Source organism: Diabrotica virgifera, chromosome 3 (assembly GCF_917563875.1).
Source record: "Diabrotica virgifera virgifera chromosome 3, PGI_DIABVI_V3a".
In the NCBI taxonomy this organism is placed as follows: Eukaryota; Metazoa; Arthropoda; class Insecta; order Coleoptera; family Chrysomelidae; genus Diabrotica; species Diabrotica virgifera.
In genome coordinates this window covers 54,874,426-54,894,030 of record NC_065445.1, presented here as the reverse complement: position 1 = coordinate 54,894,030, position 19,605 = coordinate 54,874,426, and the positions used below count along the sequence as shown (strand labels likewise).

The window sequence follows — 19,605 nt, the reverse complement described above, 5'->3', positions numbered from 1 at the left end:
AACAACAATATCTATAATTTTTTATTCTAATTAATGATTTCAATTGGTTTTCATTACTTGCCGAAATATATTATAGGTATACCACGAGATTGTTTATAAATAAATAAATTCTTTAAAAAATCTTTGGCTTCGCTGTTTCTTTTAGTACAGGTATCATAATAATAATCGAATAAAAAAATCATTTGCTAGTTGAGGCACTTTATTCTTTATTTTCGTAATTTATTTCAATAACTATACTATTTTTTTATATTTCAGTGTTAGGTTAGGTTAGTAAATAATAATAAAGTAGCTGTGAACCACTGCCAACACTGATGGAATGGCCCCGTCCCATTCAAAAGGTGAAGCGAGATTGGCGTCAACATACAAGAGAGAGGTCCTAGAAAGACAGAGAATTTGTCAAGTAAAATTTGCTACAACTATGTACAACCAGAGTTGCCAGATGTGATTTTATAAATCCCCCACTTAGAAACTGGAATTCCACCAAATCACAAAAATTTAAATTTTTGCCGCATTTTAATAAATTAGTAGTCAAATGTAGAGAACTTATCAACAGAGGGCCCTGGAAATAATTCATAGGTCCTATCTTCTTCGATTATATGAGAGTATAATATACATTTCTATGTGTACATTCGCAAATTTAATTTCCCATGACCCCTTAGAATCATCCATAATTTTCACCCCAAAAAATCTCCCAACCATTTCTGCTTAGAGAAGTTCCCCTATACGCTTTCAAATTACCCCAAAATTGTGGGAAAACACCCCAATCTGGCAACCCTGACGTACCTGACTACAACTGTCAATTTGTTTGTTTATGAAAGATGGCGATTATCTTCCCTCCTTTACCTGATTATCTTCTATCTCATCCTGGCGCCATTAAATTCACTTCATGGCGATTCCATCAGTGTTGACAGTTCGTTGCTGTGAACACATAATTTAGATAAAAATAAGCTAAAAAATGCGAGCATTATCATAACGAAAATTTTTTGTATTTACGTATTTCAATTCATAATATGGAAAGTTGCTATTATAAAAGTTGTTTAGCATCAGGAGCGTCATTGATAGGGTCAGGGGGGGCATTTGCCCTGAAATTTAGAACTGAAATTTAGAAAAAATACATCAATTTCATCATTACAAATATATAATATATTGTATATAATATAATGCTTGCCCTCCTCCAATCAAAATTTCAAATGACGCCCCTGTTTATCATTAAAAACTATGTTTTAATGTGCAATTATATCCTTCTAATTTAAATATCGTGAACTATAAAGGTACTTTACTCTTGAGCGAAATTCATATTTTTTGACATACCTCTTATAATATATATATAAAATTTGATATCTGAGGGTTGAATCTTATTAAGACCATGCAGGACCATGAAGAGTAACTTTTTTCGTAAAATTAAAAATTAAAAATTTTTCCATAATATGTGTTCAAGTAGACACGATGTATACAGGGTGTCCAGAAACTCTACCGACAAACGAATACAGGAGATTCCTCAGATAATTTTAAGACAATTTAACCCAATTCATCTAGTCCGAAAATGCTTCCTAAAGGAGTCAGAGCTATTTGAAGATAACGTCTGGTAATTAGTTTTTCTTAAATATCTCCAGAACGCTTCTATTTAGAAAAACAAAAATTGATACACATATTTATCTTCCAGAGATAAATTGATTTTATCCATTGGACATTTCTAGTACCGGTTATAGGCGTCTGTTTTGGGTAGGGCAACATTTATATTATCGCATAACTTTTTTGTTTTTAATATTTAAGTATTTTTGAGTCTGGATTATTATGTAAGGTATTATAGTACCAAAGGGTACTCTTACTTTAAGTCGATAGGATACACCGTTTTCTAGAAAAATCATTTTAAAAATCATGCCAATACGTCTCCGAACTTCTGCTTCACAGTTAGAGTCCTTTTCATGAGCATTTTTCAGTGCGTCAAAAATGATAGAAAATAAGGTAAGTCTGTGATAATTCACATTCATGACATTTATTCTAACATGACATTTTAGTTAAATCTGACAGTTGCCACATTTTATTCGCAATTTGCATAAAAACAAATCAATTGTGTTGATTGCATTTATATCATGGTATTTTCTTTGATTTGCATAGTCCTATAAATTGTACAGATTATATTCGTAGATATATTATATAATTCGTAAATAATTTTTTCTTCGATTATAGCGCCATCTATCGACAACTAGAATAAATGTTATAAATGTCTGTAATCACCGACGTGCCTTTTTTCTGTCACATAAAATTTAATGCGTTAGAAAGAAATCGAAAAAGGGTGACGAACTGAAACATGCTCATGAAAAGGACTTTACCATCGTTAGTTATACTAGACCCGAGATAGACAAAGGTGTTTACTATCTGGCATTCCTGTAGTTTAGTCAGTTGAATAGTGTCGAATCTGTCGACCACCATTATTTTTGTCTTATCTTTATTGATTTTCAGACCAACTTTATTGCTTTCGTACTCAACTCTTCGCAGGAGATCAAACATTTCTTGCTCATTTGCTGCTATAAGTGTAGTGTCATCAGCAGATCTTAAATTGGAGATGTTCCTACCAGCTACTGTTACTCCACCGGCCCATCCTTCTAAAACCATCCTCATGACATGTTCACCATAAATGTTAAATAAGTCAGGTGACAACACGCATTATTGTCTAACACCGCTCTCGGTCTTGAATTGGTTTGAGAACTTCTGATCTATTCTGATTACCTACATTAATAAAGAAAATTTATTTATTTGTCATTTCGATCTGACATTTGTTTGTGTCAGCCGAAACAAAGACTTGCATCACGGGAGAACCATTTAGGGTCCTGATCATAATCTTTTATAGCCGATGTCAGCCGAAGTCACGCGTTAGTTTGAAATATGAAATTTTCATTTGCATTTTTACGTACAGTTTATTACATTTAATGCGTTTTTTTAGCAGTATCTCCATTGTGGATTCATTTCGCTATCTAAAATTGCTAAAGAACCCTAAATTGCTATCCCGAGATGCAAGTTACTTGAAGAATTATGACGTCACAATTTTCGATTTTGAGATCGGTTACCTCAAAGATGGTTCGAGATATCCAAATGCCATTTTCAGATTTAGATTCAGGAGACAGCTTATGAAACCTTGCAGCTCAGTGTTGCCGGTTTTAAGAAGACGAACTTAAAGTCCGTCTAAATAGAATATTCCAGAAGTCCAAAACATCTTGATTTGAAAACCTGTGGGTTTTATTATTTTTAAATAATTCATAGATAGGTACTATGAAAGATAGTTATACGATATTACAGATATATCATTTGAATATTAATTATAATTAGCCTGTGATTAACATTATATTTAATAGTTATTTATGATATGTGTTAAAAGTACAATTTTGTATTACAATGAGCGAAGCGAATTCTGCAATTCACATGAGTGCCTTAAAAATGTACTTTTTAACATGTGTACTTTGTACGCACGTAAGAAGTTATACTTCTATTATATGATTTCAACGAAATAAACATACTTTCAACAGGTTATTTGTATTTAAAGATTAAACTAATTTTTACATACTACTTTCCAAAAATTTTTATTAAAACAATACTAAAAATAAAAAAAAGTTAGATAACACACGGATTCGAACCAGGGACCTCTCGATCTCCGGTCGAACGCGCTACCATCGAGCTAAACTCCCTTTGCTTTGACAGTTTACAAGATTTCTCATACATACTGACACATTTTATAGAGCAAGTGAGGTATAAAAATACTTTAAAATTTATTTAATATAAATATTAATATCTCTTGGCAACACTGTTCTTCATAAGAGTCTGTACTGAAAGGTGACCGTGGAACGCAGTATAGATACGAATGCATCGGTGAATCGGCTCCAAGTATTGCAGGTTAGGCGACGCACAAACGAACGAACGAACAGACTTTGCGAATTTATAAACAAAAACAAAATTTTCGTTGAAAATCCAAAACCTTTATTTCTTTATAAACAATATCGTGCTATACAATATTTTACTCGTATTAAATCCTATTCAGTACATGCAAGTCCTTTTTAGTCTTTAAATGACCTATTTTATTGATTATACACTACGATAATATTGTTGTTGCATAATATTTCGGCAAATAATGAAAACCGATTGACCGATCGGTTAATTAGAATAAAGAATTATAGATGTTATTTGTACAGTAAACAACAACAAAGAACAATATCTGACAAGTAATGATGCCTAGCTTCTCACTGTATAAGAAACATGGCCATGACGAAAAGCAATATTTTAATGTTTTGGAAATGCTCTGACATCAGAAATTTTAAATGACGTAAGCGTGTTTTTGTAGTAAAACGACTATATACAGAACAACGATGCAGATAAATAAAATTGATATAGTAAATTGCGTGATTGGAAAATTCGTGGTTTAATTATTTGTTATAGGGAGAAATACACAGTATTATTCGCCCCATGAACAATTTGTCAGTCTGTTATTATCCTCCGAAATTTCTTGTTAGGGGGTTGGAGTCCATCATCGTCGAACATCTCGTACGCGTATTCGGGAAGAAACTTCTCCAACTGTTCATCGAAGAATTTTTCTAGTGTCTTGGCGTCAGTGTATATTTGCGAATCCACCTAAACAATAAAACCAAAAGAAAATTTAGTTAAGTCAAGAGAAAGTAGCAACAAAAACAATCAAAAATCAAATAATAGATGCAAAATAATATCAAAAAACCTAATGAAGATCAATCTTTCAAATTGTAGCTTTAATATTAGGTTGTAGCCCGATCAAGGAACACAAAACTTTACAAAAACCTCAAAAAAATTAAAGGAAGGATGAAAATTTGGGAATAAGTAGTTGAAATATTATATAAGAAAAAGTTTACAATTCTAAACCGTCTCCATTTTACAAAAATAGGGAAATAAGGGTTGGTTTTTCATTAAAAGTGCTGTATTTTAAAAATAATAACATATTATATCATGATAAACATCAGAGTGATTTAACCTTAAAGATTGGTCTTAAAATTTTTTTTAGATCTCGATTATTTTATGAGATATAGCCTATTTTTAATAAGGGTTGAAAACCAAAAATTTTTAAAACGGTCTTATTCGGTTAGTTTTGTATCAATTAAGCTGAAAATTGGTGAACACACTATTTACAGATCTATTAAGGGCTTGAAATTAACATTTTCCAAAAATTTTCAAAAAAAATTTACGGCCAGTGGAAAAATTTTGGAATTTTTTTTTTGAATTTTTGGAAAAAGAACTGAAAACTTTGGTTTTTCTTGTAAGTATGTACTTACCTGAACGAATTACATGCGCGTGCACGTATCCTATATTATTTTGTTTTTGAATTAAGTTAATAATTTGAAAAATTATAATTTTAAGTATGTACATACTTGTATTTTTAAGTTAATTATTTCAATATAAACCTATGAAATGAAAATACATCAAAATTTCTCAAAAAAATATTTCTTTTACTAAATATTTATTAGGTTTTCTAAAGTTCATTTAAAAATTAAATTAACTTAATTAAAAATAAATGTACTTTATTAAGAGGCTACATCAGCGCGTCAATATTTTTTTTCGATAGTTCTCCGAACATTCAACAGTGCGGCAACAGTGTGTCGGCAGTACTACAGTGTCAGTGACACTATACACTATACACAGAATATACACACTATACTATCAGAAACAAAGGCACAGAAATGTGATAACAATAATTATTATACTCATAGGCGCGCTAAATGTTGCCATGTCAGTCAAGTTCGATTTCTTGTTATAGATAATCGTTTTTTAGTAATTTCATTGTGACACAAAATCTAGACATGGAATAAAAAAGTTTATTTGAAGAAACTGTATTTTTTTGTTCTTCTTAAAGCGGCACAGACTCGTTTTTTATATTTAATTTAATTTTAGAGTAATTTCTACATACTAACATGCTTCTTAAATTGGGCTCAGTACCACAATTCTTTACTATATTGCGAATATGTGTGCCAGATATCTCGACAGAATATTCAAAATTAAAGTTGCAATCTTGGAACGTGTTTTTCGCGCGCTGATGTTGCCTCCTAAATTATAAAGGATCAAATGAGTATGAAGTACTAAAATGATAAAAGGTGCAATGAAAAATCGTTTATTGTATATCGAACTGGATCGTCACTGTTTACATTTAATTAATTAATCTAAATTATTCAAAGTTCATTTTCATCTTCGTCTGATGTAAAATTTGTGTCTGAATCAACTTCATTTATAATAGAATCAGCTGTAAAATCATAATTTCGGGTCTCTTGGCAGCTACCATCTAAACTATTATCATCTTAATCATCAGAAACTATAATGTCTTCCTTTTTATGATTTGTACAATTACCAGTTTGACAACTTCCGCATGCAGCATGAAAACGTTTCTCCTTTTTTTTAATACATATTTTTGTCTACATTCTAATTTCATCATAGTCCGGAAGCATTTTGTGTCTATCATCTTTTCTTTCTTAACTTACATTTTTTAATGTTTCAATTCCACGTTTGACAATTACAATTTTTTCGTTATCACATTCTAAATGTTTTTCACAAATAAAACAAGAATTATTATTATTGGTTTCACTGTTCGCACTCATTGTAAATATTTACACAATTATTTTATAACAAACAGATCACTTTTATTGATAATAAGTTATAAATTCAAAAACTTTGACAGCCGAAAACGATAACAAAACATTGCAGCGTGAACATTGCTCCAATTTTTTAGGTTATGTTCGTCTACTCAGTCTACTGTGTTTAGGAAGCGCGCCGTTTTCTCTTGTAAGCAACTTTTTCACCTGTGTTTACGTGCCCCATATATTTTTATCTTTGCAATATTCCTATTGTATATATATGTAATATGTTATTCAAGCCTTTTTTAATATGTTCCCATATTTTCACTTAAAAAAAGGCTTTCAGAAAAGAATGGCATCGATTATATTAAAACATGACATTTTTTTGTAGTTGTTTATAATAAGTGAGCCTTATTTAAAAAGTATTCTATGCATAAGAAAAATGGATACCGCTTTCGAAAGAGTACATTTTAAAGTACCTACAAAGTATATTTTTAAAGTTTTTTATGAATTTTCAACAAAGATATTATTGATTGAAATCTTGAAAATTTACTTAAAATAAAAATCAAAAAAAATATCCATTTTTTATCGCCATATAAATTTTTATCCTTTAAAGTAACGTTGTGCAATTTTAAATCCAAATGTTAATTAGCCATCTTAAAACGTAAATCTAAAAGGAATTTTAATTTAAATGATTATGTAAATTTTTGTGACAAAAAATATGTGTTGCTCTCAAAACTTGTATTTGTATATTTTAAAACATATTTTTCTAAATTAAATAATTTGTAATTCACAATGAAAATATATTCACGTTAAAATTGATATTTTTCTAAAGGTATTGTTTTTTTCGTACATTTTATTGTTTGATAAATGCCCCAAATTATCGATTTAAAAGTTAGTTAATTTTAAAATGTGATATTTTTGTTGCGCGCGCAATTCAAATAAGCGCCCCTGTTAAGTACTTTAAAAAGGGCTATAGGTTAGAAACGAATCAAGATGCAAACAAAGTTTCTAGTCAAAATGTTAGGATAAAAGTACCTTGATGATTTTTAAATCAAATTTTTTTTATTATTGCCTTATTTTCCGAAATACAGCACTTTTAATGAAAAACCAACCCTTATTTCCCTATTGTTGTAAAATGGAGGGGGTGTAGAATTGTAAACTTTTTTTTATAAAATAATAGACAATTTCAACTACCTGTTCCCAAATTTTCATCCTTCCTTTATTTTTTTGAAGTCAGATTGTTCTTTGATCGGGCTATTGTGTAAATCAAAAGGTACGAAACGACGTAACCGCAAACATATTTGCCGATATTTGGATAACGTAGTAAGACATCCAGGGATGCAAATGTAGCCTTTGGATTCGATCGGGGCATGCTCGGGAGCCCGCATGCGCAGGAGAGAGTAGGCGATTGAAACGGAATATAGAGGGCAGGTCGAATGAAGGAAAATGGCCGATATAAATGGTATAAACAAACATTCATTTGAGGAACAGAACAATACCGATTTGATTTAATGTACTCATAATGCTGACATTTACTAAAAATTTCTTAATAGTGACCAAATTCCATTCAAATCAACAATTTGCTGGTTTGTTTATACCACTTATAGTGGTTTAAATTTATTCCATCAGAGGTCAGATACTTTGTTTTTCATCGCGAATTGACGCGGCAGTTGGTGTGAGGACATCATCGTGTTCACATTGCAAAATTTGACGATTGAGGAGCAGCGAGGCGTTATCAGGTTTCTGACGGCGGAAGGTGGCCGTATGCGGGGAATACTGTGTGTCCGATAAGTCAGTGAGAAAATGGAGTGCCCATTTTTGTGCAGGCCGTGATAGCTTGGTTGATGAACCGAGACCTGGCCAGGCAAACATGACCCATCTCACCGAAAAGGTGGACGACCTAGTGAGAAGTGATCGGCGTATCACAATGCGAATGTTGACGGTGAAGGTGGATATCAGCGTTGGAACAGTGTGGATAATTGTGCACGACAGGTTGCGTTACCGGAAGGTGTGCGTGTAGTGGGTTCCGAAGTAGCTAGCCGACCAGAAAAACGAATTGCGAATGGGCTGGGCTAGCACTTCGACATCTGTTTCGGTATCATGCTCTCCTGGAGCGGATCGTCACACGTGATGAGAGCTGGTGTCGTCACTTCGAGCCTGAGACAAAGCGGTATAGCATGCACAGGAAGTGTGCCTCGTCAAGTCGTCACCTCCCCTTAAAAAGATCAAAGCTTTGGCGTCAGCAGGCAAGGTGTTGCTCACCGTCTTTTTCGACGTCCAAGGTTCGCTACTTATTGAATTCCTCAAGCACATCTCCTGAGAAAACATCTCAGAGGGAAGTGCTTCAACTCGGACAACGAACTGAAGGACGCTGTGAGGAACTGGGTCTCGTCACGGCCACGGAAATTCTGAGATCAAGGAAACCTTCCGCTCATTAAACAATGGGATCGTTGTGCTCAGGCCACTGGTGAATACTTTTAATACAGACTTTATTTTCGTGACCAGATATCTCGTAACGCGACAGTTCGTAACCGGACAATTCGTAACAGCGACAGTTCGTCACGGCGACAGTTCGTAACTATACAAATTCGTAACGTCCAAATTGAATTATTCTGTTTATTTTTGTTAACGTAGAAACTAACTGTTATTACAGTTATAATTGAAATTATGTTTATCAATTTAACGAAATAGTAGGTACCTGGATAAACATGTATAACACATTTTATATTTCGTGTTTCAGAATTATATTTACGGTACATTCCATGTCAAATCACTCAGGCAAAAAATTTTGGATCTCTGATTTGTCTGAAAATTGGTATATAGCTTCTGCGGGACGTAAATATAAGATATTTAAGGTCAAAAAATCTTCTTCTTTTTTTCTCAAAATGTTATTTTATGCGATTTTACAGTGATTTGGTGTTTATTTAAACAAATTTGCATTTTCTGTCGTAAAGTATCAATGAAAAACATAATATTTTAATAAAAAGGACTCAAAAATGTCATTATATGGCATTATAACAAGTTATTTTGAATCAAAACAAGTTTTTGATCAAATTTAATAGTGTAAAAAACGTTAAAATACCGTTTTTTACATTTTCCTCCATTCCCAAAATACATCATCATCGATTTGGCTGAAAATTTGCCCACAGATAGCCAAAAGATAGGACTTTAAGTGGTTAGAAGGATTTGAATTATATTACAATACCAAAAAAGTTACATGCAGTAATATCAGACCCAAAAGTATATATTAGTCCAGTCGGGATAGCATTTGACCTTGAATGCTGAGATGCCCAAAACTTTATTTTTCTGATCTTTAGGGGAGTCAATAGTAGCCTAAATTTAAAATCACGAATGAATTCCTCCGTTACGTTAGCCGCCATCTTGATTTTAAAGGAGAACCTGTTTTGCTCAATATCTCCGCCATTTTTAACTTTTCGACAAAAATGGTAGGAACTGAAATTGTTCCAAATAAATCGTATTTACAATTATTACAATTTCTTTTTAACAATTTTTGTGGTGAGGTCGATATTTTCGAGTTAATTTTACTTACAGTAGACGCCTATATTTTTGACTATAATATTGCATGTAACTTTTTTGGTATTATAATATAATTCAAATCCTTTTACCAAAATTTTCAGCCAAATCGATTATGATGTATTTTGGGAATGGAGAAAAATGTAAAAACGGTATTTTAACGTTTTCTACACTATAAAATTTGATCAAAAGCTTGTTTTGAATCAAAGTAACTTGTTATAATGCCATATAATGACATTTTTGAGTCCCTTCTATTAAAATATTATGTTTTTCATTGATACTTTACGATAGAAAATGCAAATTTGTATAAATAAACACCAAATCACTGTAAAATCGCATAAAATAACATTTTGAGAAAAAAAGAAGATTTTTTTGAACTTAAATATCTTATTTTTACGTCCCGCAGAAGCTATATACCAATTTTCAGACACATCGGAGGTCCAAAATTTTTTTTTGCTCCAAAATTGAGTGATTTGAAATGGAATGACCCTTACACAAACAAATATTTAAATACATACAAACTTTTAACAATATTTTTAAAAGTTTATCCCTGTTATTGTTCCTTAAATTTGCATATACCTAGGCAAAGGAATAATGAAGCAATTCGTGAAATCTTTAAGCCGACAACCGTCTTTAGACATTCCCAATTTTCTAAGTAAACATTTTTCTAAGTAAAGTATGTTATTTAAATAATTTTTGTTTGTGTGTTTAAATACTTTTGCTATATCCTGAAACACGAAATGTGTTAAACATAAACATAATTTCATTTATAATTGTAGTAACAATTAGTTTCCACGTTAACAAAAATAAAAAGAATAATTCAATTTATACGTTACGAATTGTCCGGTACGAATTTGTATAGTTACGAACTGTCGTTGTTACGAATTGTCCGGTTACGAACTGTCGCGTTACGAGATGTCATGGAACCTTTATTTATACCCACAGTGTCGTTTCGTACCTTTTCATTTGAAAAGGTTTTCAGACTTTTCAATGTAGCTAGTTTCAACTACTGTACACTGGACGTAAGTAACCACAGTTTAAAATTTTTCAACCGTGAAAATTTTACCCTGTGCTTTAAAATTAAGTGATTTACTTATTTCTAGGTTTCACACTGAGGATGGTCAGTTTAGATCGAAAACGTTTTGTGATATTCCATAATCAATTTTACAATTTTTTAAAACTTTTAATAAATTTTTATACCAACATACAACAGAAGTCTTTACTTCATTATTACGTGACTTTTTCTTAACTTATACCACACTCAAACATCAAAGGCTACACAAAAATGTTAAAAATGAATCACACAACAATTTAATATTTACCTTTGCTTTGGGAGAGTCTTTAGGCATCTGTGAGGCATATTAAATAATGAAAAACCATAAATACATTTTAATACAATTCCCACAAAATCAAAAATTCGACGTTTTTGATTTTGGAACAAAATTCAAGTCAACACAAAAAGCAATTGTTTCATTTAAATTTCCGCAACTAAAGTAAAGATATTTATGTGGCTTTCATGATTTATGAAAAGGCTTTGGATAGTGTACAGCATGGGACGCTTTTGAACATATTAAGAACCAAAAGCATTGATGGTAGATTAACCAACCAATGTTACAATCAAAGAGGCGTCAGACAGGGATGCATTCTATCCCCTTTGTTATTTAATATCTATTCGGATATAATTTCAATGTATAAACACAATCGAACTCCCTATGGAATGAAAAACATCATATCTCACTACTATACATAAAAAGTAACCAGATCTATTAGACCGGGAGATATTATACAGAAGTTCAGCCACGATTTTCTAAGTCCTGCCTTTTGTGGAATAATATATAATTTGTATTTACGTGTAATTTGTAACGTATAATTTGTGGAAATATCCACAAATTTCCTGTGACATTTTCCTGTAAAAATTAGATTTTCCCAAAAAATAAAAATAGGGTTTTGCTATGAATTTCTGAGTCCTGCCATATCCGTAGAATGACTGGATACTATGGATTTTATAAAGAAAATTTTTTGGGTAGGAGGGTTGCAAACGGCTAACGGAGTATAATATGTATACAAACATGTAAGGAAAATAATGAAATTTTCATGATTTTCTGGGTCCTGCCAACTAAATAAATTAAACAAATTTATTTCAAAATGATAAAAAAAAATTGGCATGACGTCTCCTACTGTTTAGTTTACTTGTCCCTTGGAAAATTATGCGCAAAATTTTTACCCTGATTCCGTGATTTTCTGAGTCCTGCCTTTAAAAAGTTATAATGCTCAAATGCAATCAATACTTTTTCGGTACCCGGCAGGAAGGTTAAACGGTTCTTGTAAGACGGCAGGAGTCCTAGATTTGTAAGAAAATTCGTGAAAAATTCCACGATGTTCTGAGTCATGCCATTTTGCATATGTTTCAAGAATCTTAATATAAGTCTATTTACAAAGAAGCAGGATGGTTTTATAGTTACTTCGTATACAGGGTGGGGCATTAGTGTGACAAAGTCCAATTACTCGTTTGTCGTAAGAGATAAGAAAAAAAGTTATTTAGGTAAAATATGGGGCAAAGAGAGGATCATAATTTAAAAATATTTTCTAATATACAGGGCTACCCGTACTGACAGGGTGACACAAACTTACGTTTTTTTAAATGGAACACCCTGTATATAATTTTAAGATTCGTAAGATAATTTTAAGACAATTTAACACAATTCACATAATCCAAAAATGTTTCCTAAGAGGGAGCTAGAGCTCTTTGAAGATGGCGCCTTTTAATTATATTTTTTTTATCTCCAGAACGCTTCCATTTCGATAGACAAAAACTGGTCCGTCTTTTTATCTTCCAGAGATAAATCGATTCCATCAATAGCGAATCAGTACCGGTCATAGGAGTCCGTTTTGGGTAGGGCAACGGTTATTTTATCGCATAACTTTTTTGTCTTTAACTTTTAAGCATTTTTGACACTATATTATTAAATTGTGAGGTATTCTAGTACTAAACGGTACTCTTGCTGTAAGTCGGTAGGATGCACCGTTTTCTAGAAAAATCAATTTCAAAATTTTTCGTATTTTGAATTTAAGAAAAATTTGAAAAAAATAAAAAAAACGGTGTATTTACCGACTTAAAGCAAGAGTAACTTTTAGTACTAGAATACCTCATAATTTAATACTCTACTGTCAAAAATGCTTAACAATTAAAGCAAGTTATGAGATTTCGTTGATCTACCCAAGACGGACGCCTATGACCGATACTAGAAATTGACAATTGATAAAATATTCATCTCTGAAAGAGAAATAAACGTACCAGTTTTCGTTTTTCCAAATAGTTTTTTTTAATTTTTTTTTCAAATTCAAAAACCGAAAAATTTTTCAAATCGATTTTTCTAGAACACGGCGTATCCTACCGACTTAAAGCAAGAGTACCTTTTAGTACAAGAATACCCCATAGTTTAATAATTCAGTGTCAAAAATGCTTAAAAGTTAAAACACAGAAAAGTTATGCGATAAAATATCCGTTTCCCTACCCTAAACGGACGCCTATGACCGGTTCTAAAAATTGACAAATGATGGAATCGATTTATCTCTGGAAGATAAATAGGTGTACCAGTTTTCGTTTTTCTAAATAGAAGTGTTCTGGAGCTATTTAAAAAAAACTAATTAGAATACGCCATCTTTAAAAAGCTCTAGCTTCCATGGGAAGCATTTTCGGACGAGGTGAATTGAGTTAAATTTTCTTAAAATTATCTGAGGAATCTCCGGGCTTCGATTGTTAGAAGAGTTTCTCTACACCCTGTATAATAGGTACAATCCCTACTAAACCAATTAATTGTAAAATTATTGATTTTCTTCCTATTACTTTTATTACGTTTACTTAGATACAAATATGATCTAATTGCTTAAAATAAATAGGTTACTGTTTGGTATTAGATTTGAAAGGTGTGTAAAAATCCGAGACATTACTCAGGAAAATAATATTTAATACCGTACGATTCTTTTAACGACATAAAAATTAATTTTTATGTATTAAATATCTTTGCGGTTATCCTGCCACGTTATAAACGGTTTTAGATTAGTGTTTTTTAAGCATACTTGACATGGCATGACTCAGAAAATTGTGGTGATATGAATATGTTTGTATAACAACCTGCAATAATTTTACTGACTTAAAATTTTATTTTTATATACGAAATAACTACACAACCATCCTGCGTCTTTGTAAATAGCTTTATATTAACATTCTTGAGACATGTCCAAAATGGCATGACTCAGAAAATCGTGTAACTTTCCACGAATTTTCTTACATATTTTTAACTATGTGTAGTAAAAAAGGTGTAACTAAACATCCTGTCATTTTGAATAATGTCTACTTAAATTATTTATTTTATAATACAATTTATTTTTTTATTTTATGACTCAGAAAATCACGGAACCAGGGTGAAAACTTTCCACAGAATTTTCCAAGGGACAAGTGCAGTTAAACATTAGGAGACGTCATGCCAACATTTTTTTCGATAATTTTCAAATAATTATGTTTAATTTATTAAGTTGGCAGGACTCAGAAAATTATGAAAATTTCATTATTTTCATTACATGTTCGTATATCCATATACACTCTTAGTCCTTTTGCAACCCTCCGGACCAAAAAATTTTCTTCATAAAACTGATAGTATTGTGACGAATTTCTAACTGAGGCCGGTCCTGCCCCTAGCAGTCAACAAACAACAGCGACACGTCATCGACGAGTAATGTCTCCGCTACCAGAAGTTTCCCGATGATAGGCGGAGACGTGCCTCAGGCCTTCCAAATGTTCTCGAAGCAGAGCCGTATCTATATAAGCGGATGATTTTTAAGCAGCAGGGAGTCAGTCAATGAACGAGCCGCGACGAGTGATATAATTGTATTCGAATCAGATTTAATGAAATGTATATATTAGTTATCGAAGTTATTATGTTTAGTTAATTAAATCATAAATTTGAGTTGTAAATAAATTAGATGTGTTAGTTGGTGTTATTTGTAATTATTAAAATAAATAAGTGATGTAAATAAAATAATATAAGTAAGTCTTCCTTTATTTAAATTAAACTTAGTGCCTAAAGATATAAATAAATAAAATAGTAGAGTCAATCGCGTAACAGTATCCTGTCACTCTATGGATATGGCAGGACTCAGAAATTCATCGCAACTCCCCATTTTTTTCCTCATGGAAAATCTAATTTTCACAGGAAAATGTCACAGGAAACCCGTGTAAATTGTAAGTACCTTTTCTAACCTTCCAGTATTGCAAAGGGCAGGACTTAGAAAAACGTGGTATTTTTCCATAAATTGTAAGTACCTTTTCTAACCTTCCAGTATTGCAAAGGGCAGGACTTAGAAAAACGTGGTTGAAGTTCTGTTAATAACTCCCGGTTTATATGAGTATAATATATGGAAAGGTTTTGAAGAGTCGAATCGAGAAAGAATATTTAGATTCTGAAGCAGAAGAACAAGCAAGATTTCATATGAGTGGATCCACTATTTACCACATTTTCTCCTTAACCCAGATAATAAAAAACAGATGACACGGAAATTCAAATGTTGTTCGTCGACCTACGGAAAGCCTACTAAAGCGTTCCACTGAAGAAGCTGTGATAATCAATGAAAAGTACAAATAATAATATAGAATTAATAAAAGCCGTCAAAGTACTATAAAAATAAAATCAATCCATAACAAAAATAAAAACAGGGACACAAATAACAATATGATTTGTAACATCAACAGGATTAAAGGAAGGATGTTGCCTGTCCCCCACTTTATTTAAAATATACCTCGAAAGTGCTTTAAAACGATGGAATCAAAAGTGTAGAATAATGGGGATACCACTCACCAACACTATGGTATATAAGCTCAACTTTGCAGACGATCAAGCAATAATGGCTCAAGATTATAACGATTTAAACTATATGCCCTAGATTCAATTGAAGAGTATGATTAAGAAAACAGAGCAAGGAGAACAAAAAGATCTCATATTAGACGACATGACCACGATAAACTACTTCTATGACTACAAATATCTACGTATCAATATTTTGCACGATGGAACATTAGACAAAGCCATAAGAGAAAGAAATATGTCAGGTAGAAAAGCCACAACAATTTTTAAACATTATTTTATGGGGCCAATGCATCAGCAAAGAAAATAAAAAGAGGATATATGAGACTACAGTGAAAAGTATCACTTTATACAGCTGTGAGGTATAGCTACTCAAAGAAAGAACACTGGCAATGCTGAGAGCAACGGAAATGGACTTTTAAAGAAGAACAAGCAGGAAGATCTAGAAAAGGAAAGAATACCAACGAACGCATTAGAGAAATAATAGGAATCAAACGAACAATCACGAATGACTTATCAATAAAGTCCGGATTATAAGCATGACAGAAAGGTCAAAATAAGCACTCATATAAGCAAAAAATGTCACAAAAATAAGCAAAGTTTTTATGAAATAAGCAAGGTTCAAGAAAAAAACGTGTAAGTAAACATGAATATCATGATATAAATATGAATAAAGGACATTAACATTAAATTACATTTATTTTTACTTATCGTATCATTAACAATAAATAAAAAATTAAAAAAGTGTTAAGCTATAAAAAAAATCGAAAAATAATTAACATTAATATATTTTTTATTCATGGCCGTTAGCATAAAAACAAATAACAATGCTTTTCAAAATTTTCTTGTAAAAAGCTATGTCGTCTATCTGTATACTACATATATTTATACGTAGAAAAAGTTCTTTCAACATCTGCAGATATGATTGGTGCGTATTTAAATTTGGACAAATGTACCGGTACTATTTTACAATATAATAAATTTGGGCTGTCTGCAGACAAATATTAGTTTATTACATGACAGGTATAACGATGGGTTTTCACTTTTATCTCCTAAGCCTAAAGGATTAAAATTCTTATGGTTTATTGAATTATTAGAGTTTTATAGCTCTGCATACTTCATAAAATTTTGCTTAAGACAGGAAGTAACATGAAATTTTACTATAGTTTACCATAAGAAGTAAAATAAACAAAGATAAGCAACATATCTTTAAAATAAGCATTTTTACTAAAAATCCTAATTATAAGCAAAAAAACAAAAAAAAAGCAAAATGCTTATAATCCGGACTTTACTTATCAACAAAACAACTTATCTGGTTCGGACATATATAAAGAATGGATGAACAACGAATACCAAAGGAAATACTAAAATGATGATGGCCTATAAACCCCAGATACTGTGTACCATTACAAATGTGTCCACCCAAGATAAAATTATGAACATGTAACAATAATTGTAATCGATTTTGTTCAAATTGGACACAAAACAAAAAAATATAAAACACTGCATATTAACCATGAGATCGTAATGTTATGATAGTATTTTTGGTAATAATTTGATACCCCATAATAATTTAAATGTCAAAATCACGGTTAATCATTTGTTATTGCACCTAAATTTTAAAAATTGTAGTTTATAGTATAATAAAACACCAACACTCACCGGATTATATAAATAAGCATTTTTAAACATTAGTCGGACATCTCGTACTAACTCTTCCATGTTTCTATAGTGTATATCTGCATTCCAGTTTAATTTTTGCCGTATTGTATCCAATGCAATGGGCCTTTTAATAACTGCGTGATATTCTTCATTCTGAAATTCAAGCATTCGTAAGAATTTTGTTGTGCAATCATCAACATTCAGAAGGTTGCAGAACATGTTGTTAAAATAGTATGTTTCTCGCTATTTATTGTAAAGTTTTAGGAGGAAAAATACTCAACTAAACTTCATTTTACAACCAATTTGTCACACAACTACCAAAAAAATAGATGACTTGCTACATCAAATAAACCACTTCATACAAGGTTTATTAAAAAAAGGTTAGTTTGTTTAAGTAATTTGCAAAGGTATATTTTTAGTTTTTGCACAGATATAAAGATTAAACGTGTATTGGTGTAGTTAGCGATTTTGTACTATAGCAAAAAATAATCATAGTTAGTATGAGTTCTTCACAGAAGGCCAGGAAAATATTAATGATGATGCCAGTCCCGGACACCCCAACTCATCAACAACCGATAAAAACGTTGAAGAAGTGAAGAAAAATGTTATGGAAAATTGTCGAATCATCATTAGAAAAGTTACTGAGGATGTCGACATATCGGTTGGCTCATGTCATGTAATTTTGTCTTGATGTTTTAGGCACGAAACTTGTTGCAAAATTGATAAATTTTGACCACAAACAACCATCTCATAAGCATCGTTCACCAGTTATTAAATCTTGTAACAACGGTTCAGATTTCTCCAAAAGGATAACTGTTAGCCACCAGTTATGATCCTTTTGAGGTCAACTTGTGGTACAACAACTTGAGAAATGGTTATGATGTCGAAACCAAAGCACGACCATCCCAATCGAAGCTGTCAGACCAAAAGATCGAAAAAAAAACGACAAGTTCGGTCAAAAGTGAAATTTTGCTAGCAATTTTTTTTTTAATTAAAATGGCGTGGGACATCGTCTACGTTACGAATTTTGTTCCAATATCCGAGAGAATCATGCTCATTCAATTGGATTTATTCCCAACAAAAACCAACATAATCCAACAACAATAGAGGCTTTTTATTACGATTTAAGGAAAGTCCTAAGTAAGTTAAAAACCAATGAAGTAACGCTAGTTATGGGTGACTTTAATGCCAAAATCGGTAAGGGTAGTTATGGTGAAGTAGTAGGTTCATGGGGTTTGGGTGAGCGAAATGAGAGAGGAGAACGCCTACTCACATTTGCTACGGAAGAAGAGTTGGTAATCACCAATACACTCTTCAAATTACCATACAGAAGGTTATACACATGGCGCTCACCCGGTGACACGCCAGAAAATCTCATAAGAAACCAGATTGACTATATTTTAATAAATAAAAGATTCAAAAACTCTATAACATCAGTGAAAGCCTACCCTGGTGCAGATATTAAGTCAGACCATAACATACTTGTCGGTAAGTTTCGTCTGAAATTTAAAAAAATCCACAAACCTAATCCTATAAGATACGATCTCAAACAACTAAGAGATGATGACATAAATCAAGAAGTACGGGAGTATCTGAAGAACAACATATCGAAGTCAGAAGTAGTTAATGATGTTGACACAGAAATAAACCACTTAGAAAACATTGGGAAGGAAATATTAGACCAATACCTGCGACCGAAAAAGACAGAAAAGAAAAAACCATGGATGACCGACGGTATATTACAGATGATGGACAGAAGAAGAGAATCCAAGCGGAAAGACTACGTTGCATATCAGTTTCTAGACAAAGAGATAAAAAAAGCTGTCAGAGAAGCTAAAAACAGAAATCTGGAAGAACAGTGTGAAGAAATCGAGATGTTGGAACGTAAACACGATTCCTTCAACCTCCACAAAAAGATCAAAGAAGCAGCAGGCATCTATAAATCAAAAAGGCCGGGACACTTAACA

General features: G+C 31.9%; 1 protein-coding gene across 4 annotated transcripts in view; it reads right to left on the bottom strand.

The window, feature by feature from the left end:
• Nucleotides 1-3,949: 3,949 nt before the first annotated feature.
• LOC114326572 (E3 ubiquitin-protein ligase TRIM33) overlaps nt 3,950-19,605 on the bottom strand; it is a 184,986-nt gene continuing 169,330 nt past the window's right edge. For all 4 annotated transcript variants that reach the window (XM_028274968.2, XM_028274969.2, XM_028274970.2 and 1 more), the window contains exons 14-15: nt 17,639-17,791; nt 3,950-4,620 (exon numbers count right to left, since the gene is read on the bottom strand). In XM_028274968.2, coding sequence (XP_028130769.2) covers nt 4,468-4,620; nt 17,639-17,791 — 306 coding nt within the window. In that variant the 3' untranslated portion in view covers nt 3,950-4,467. The remainder of the gene's footprint in view (nt 4,621-17,638; nt 17,792-19,605) is intronic.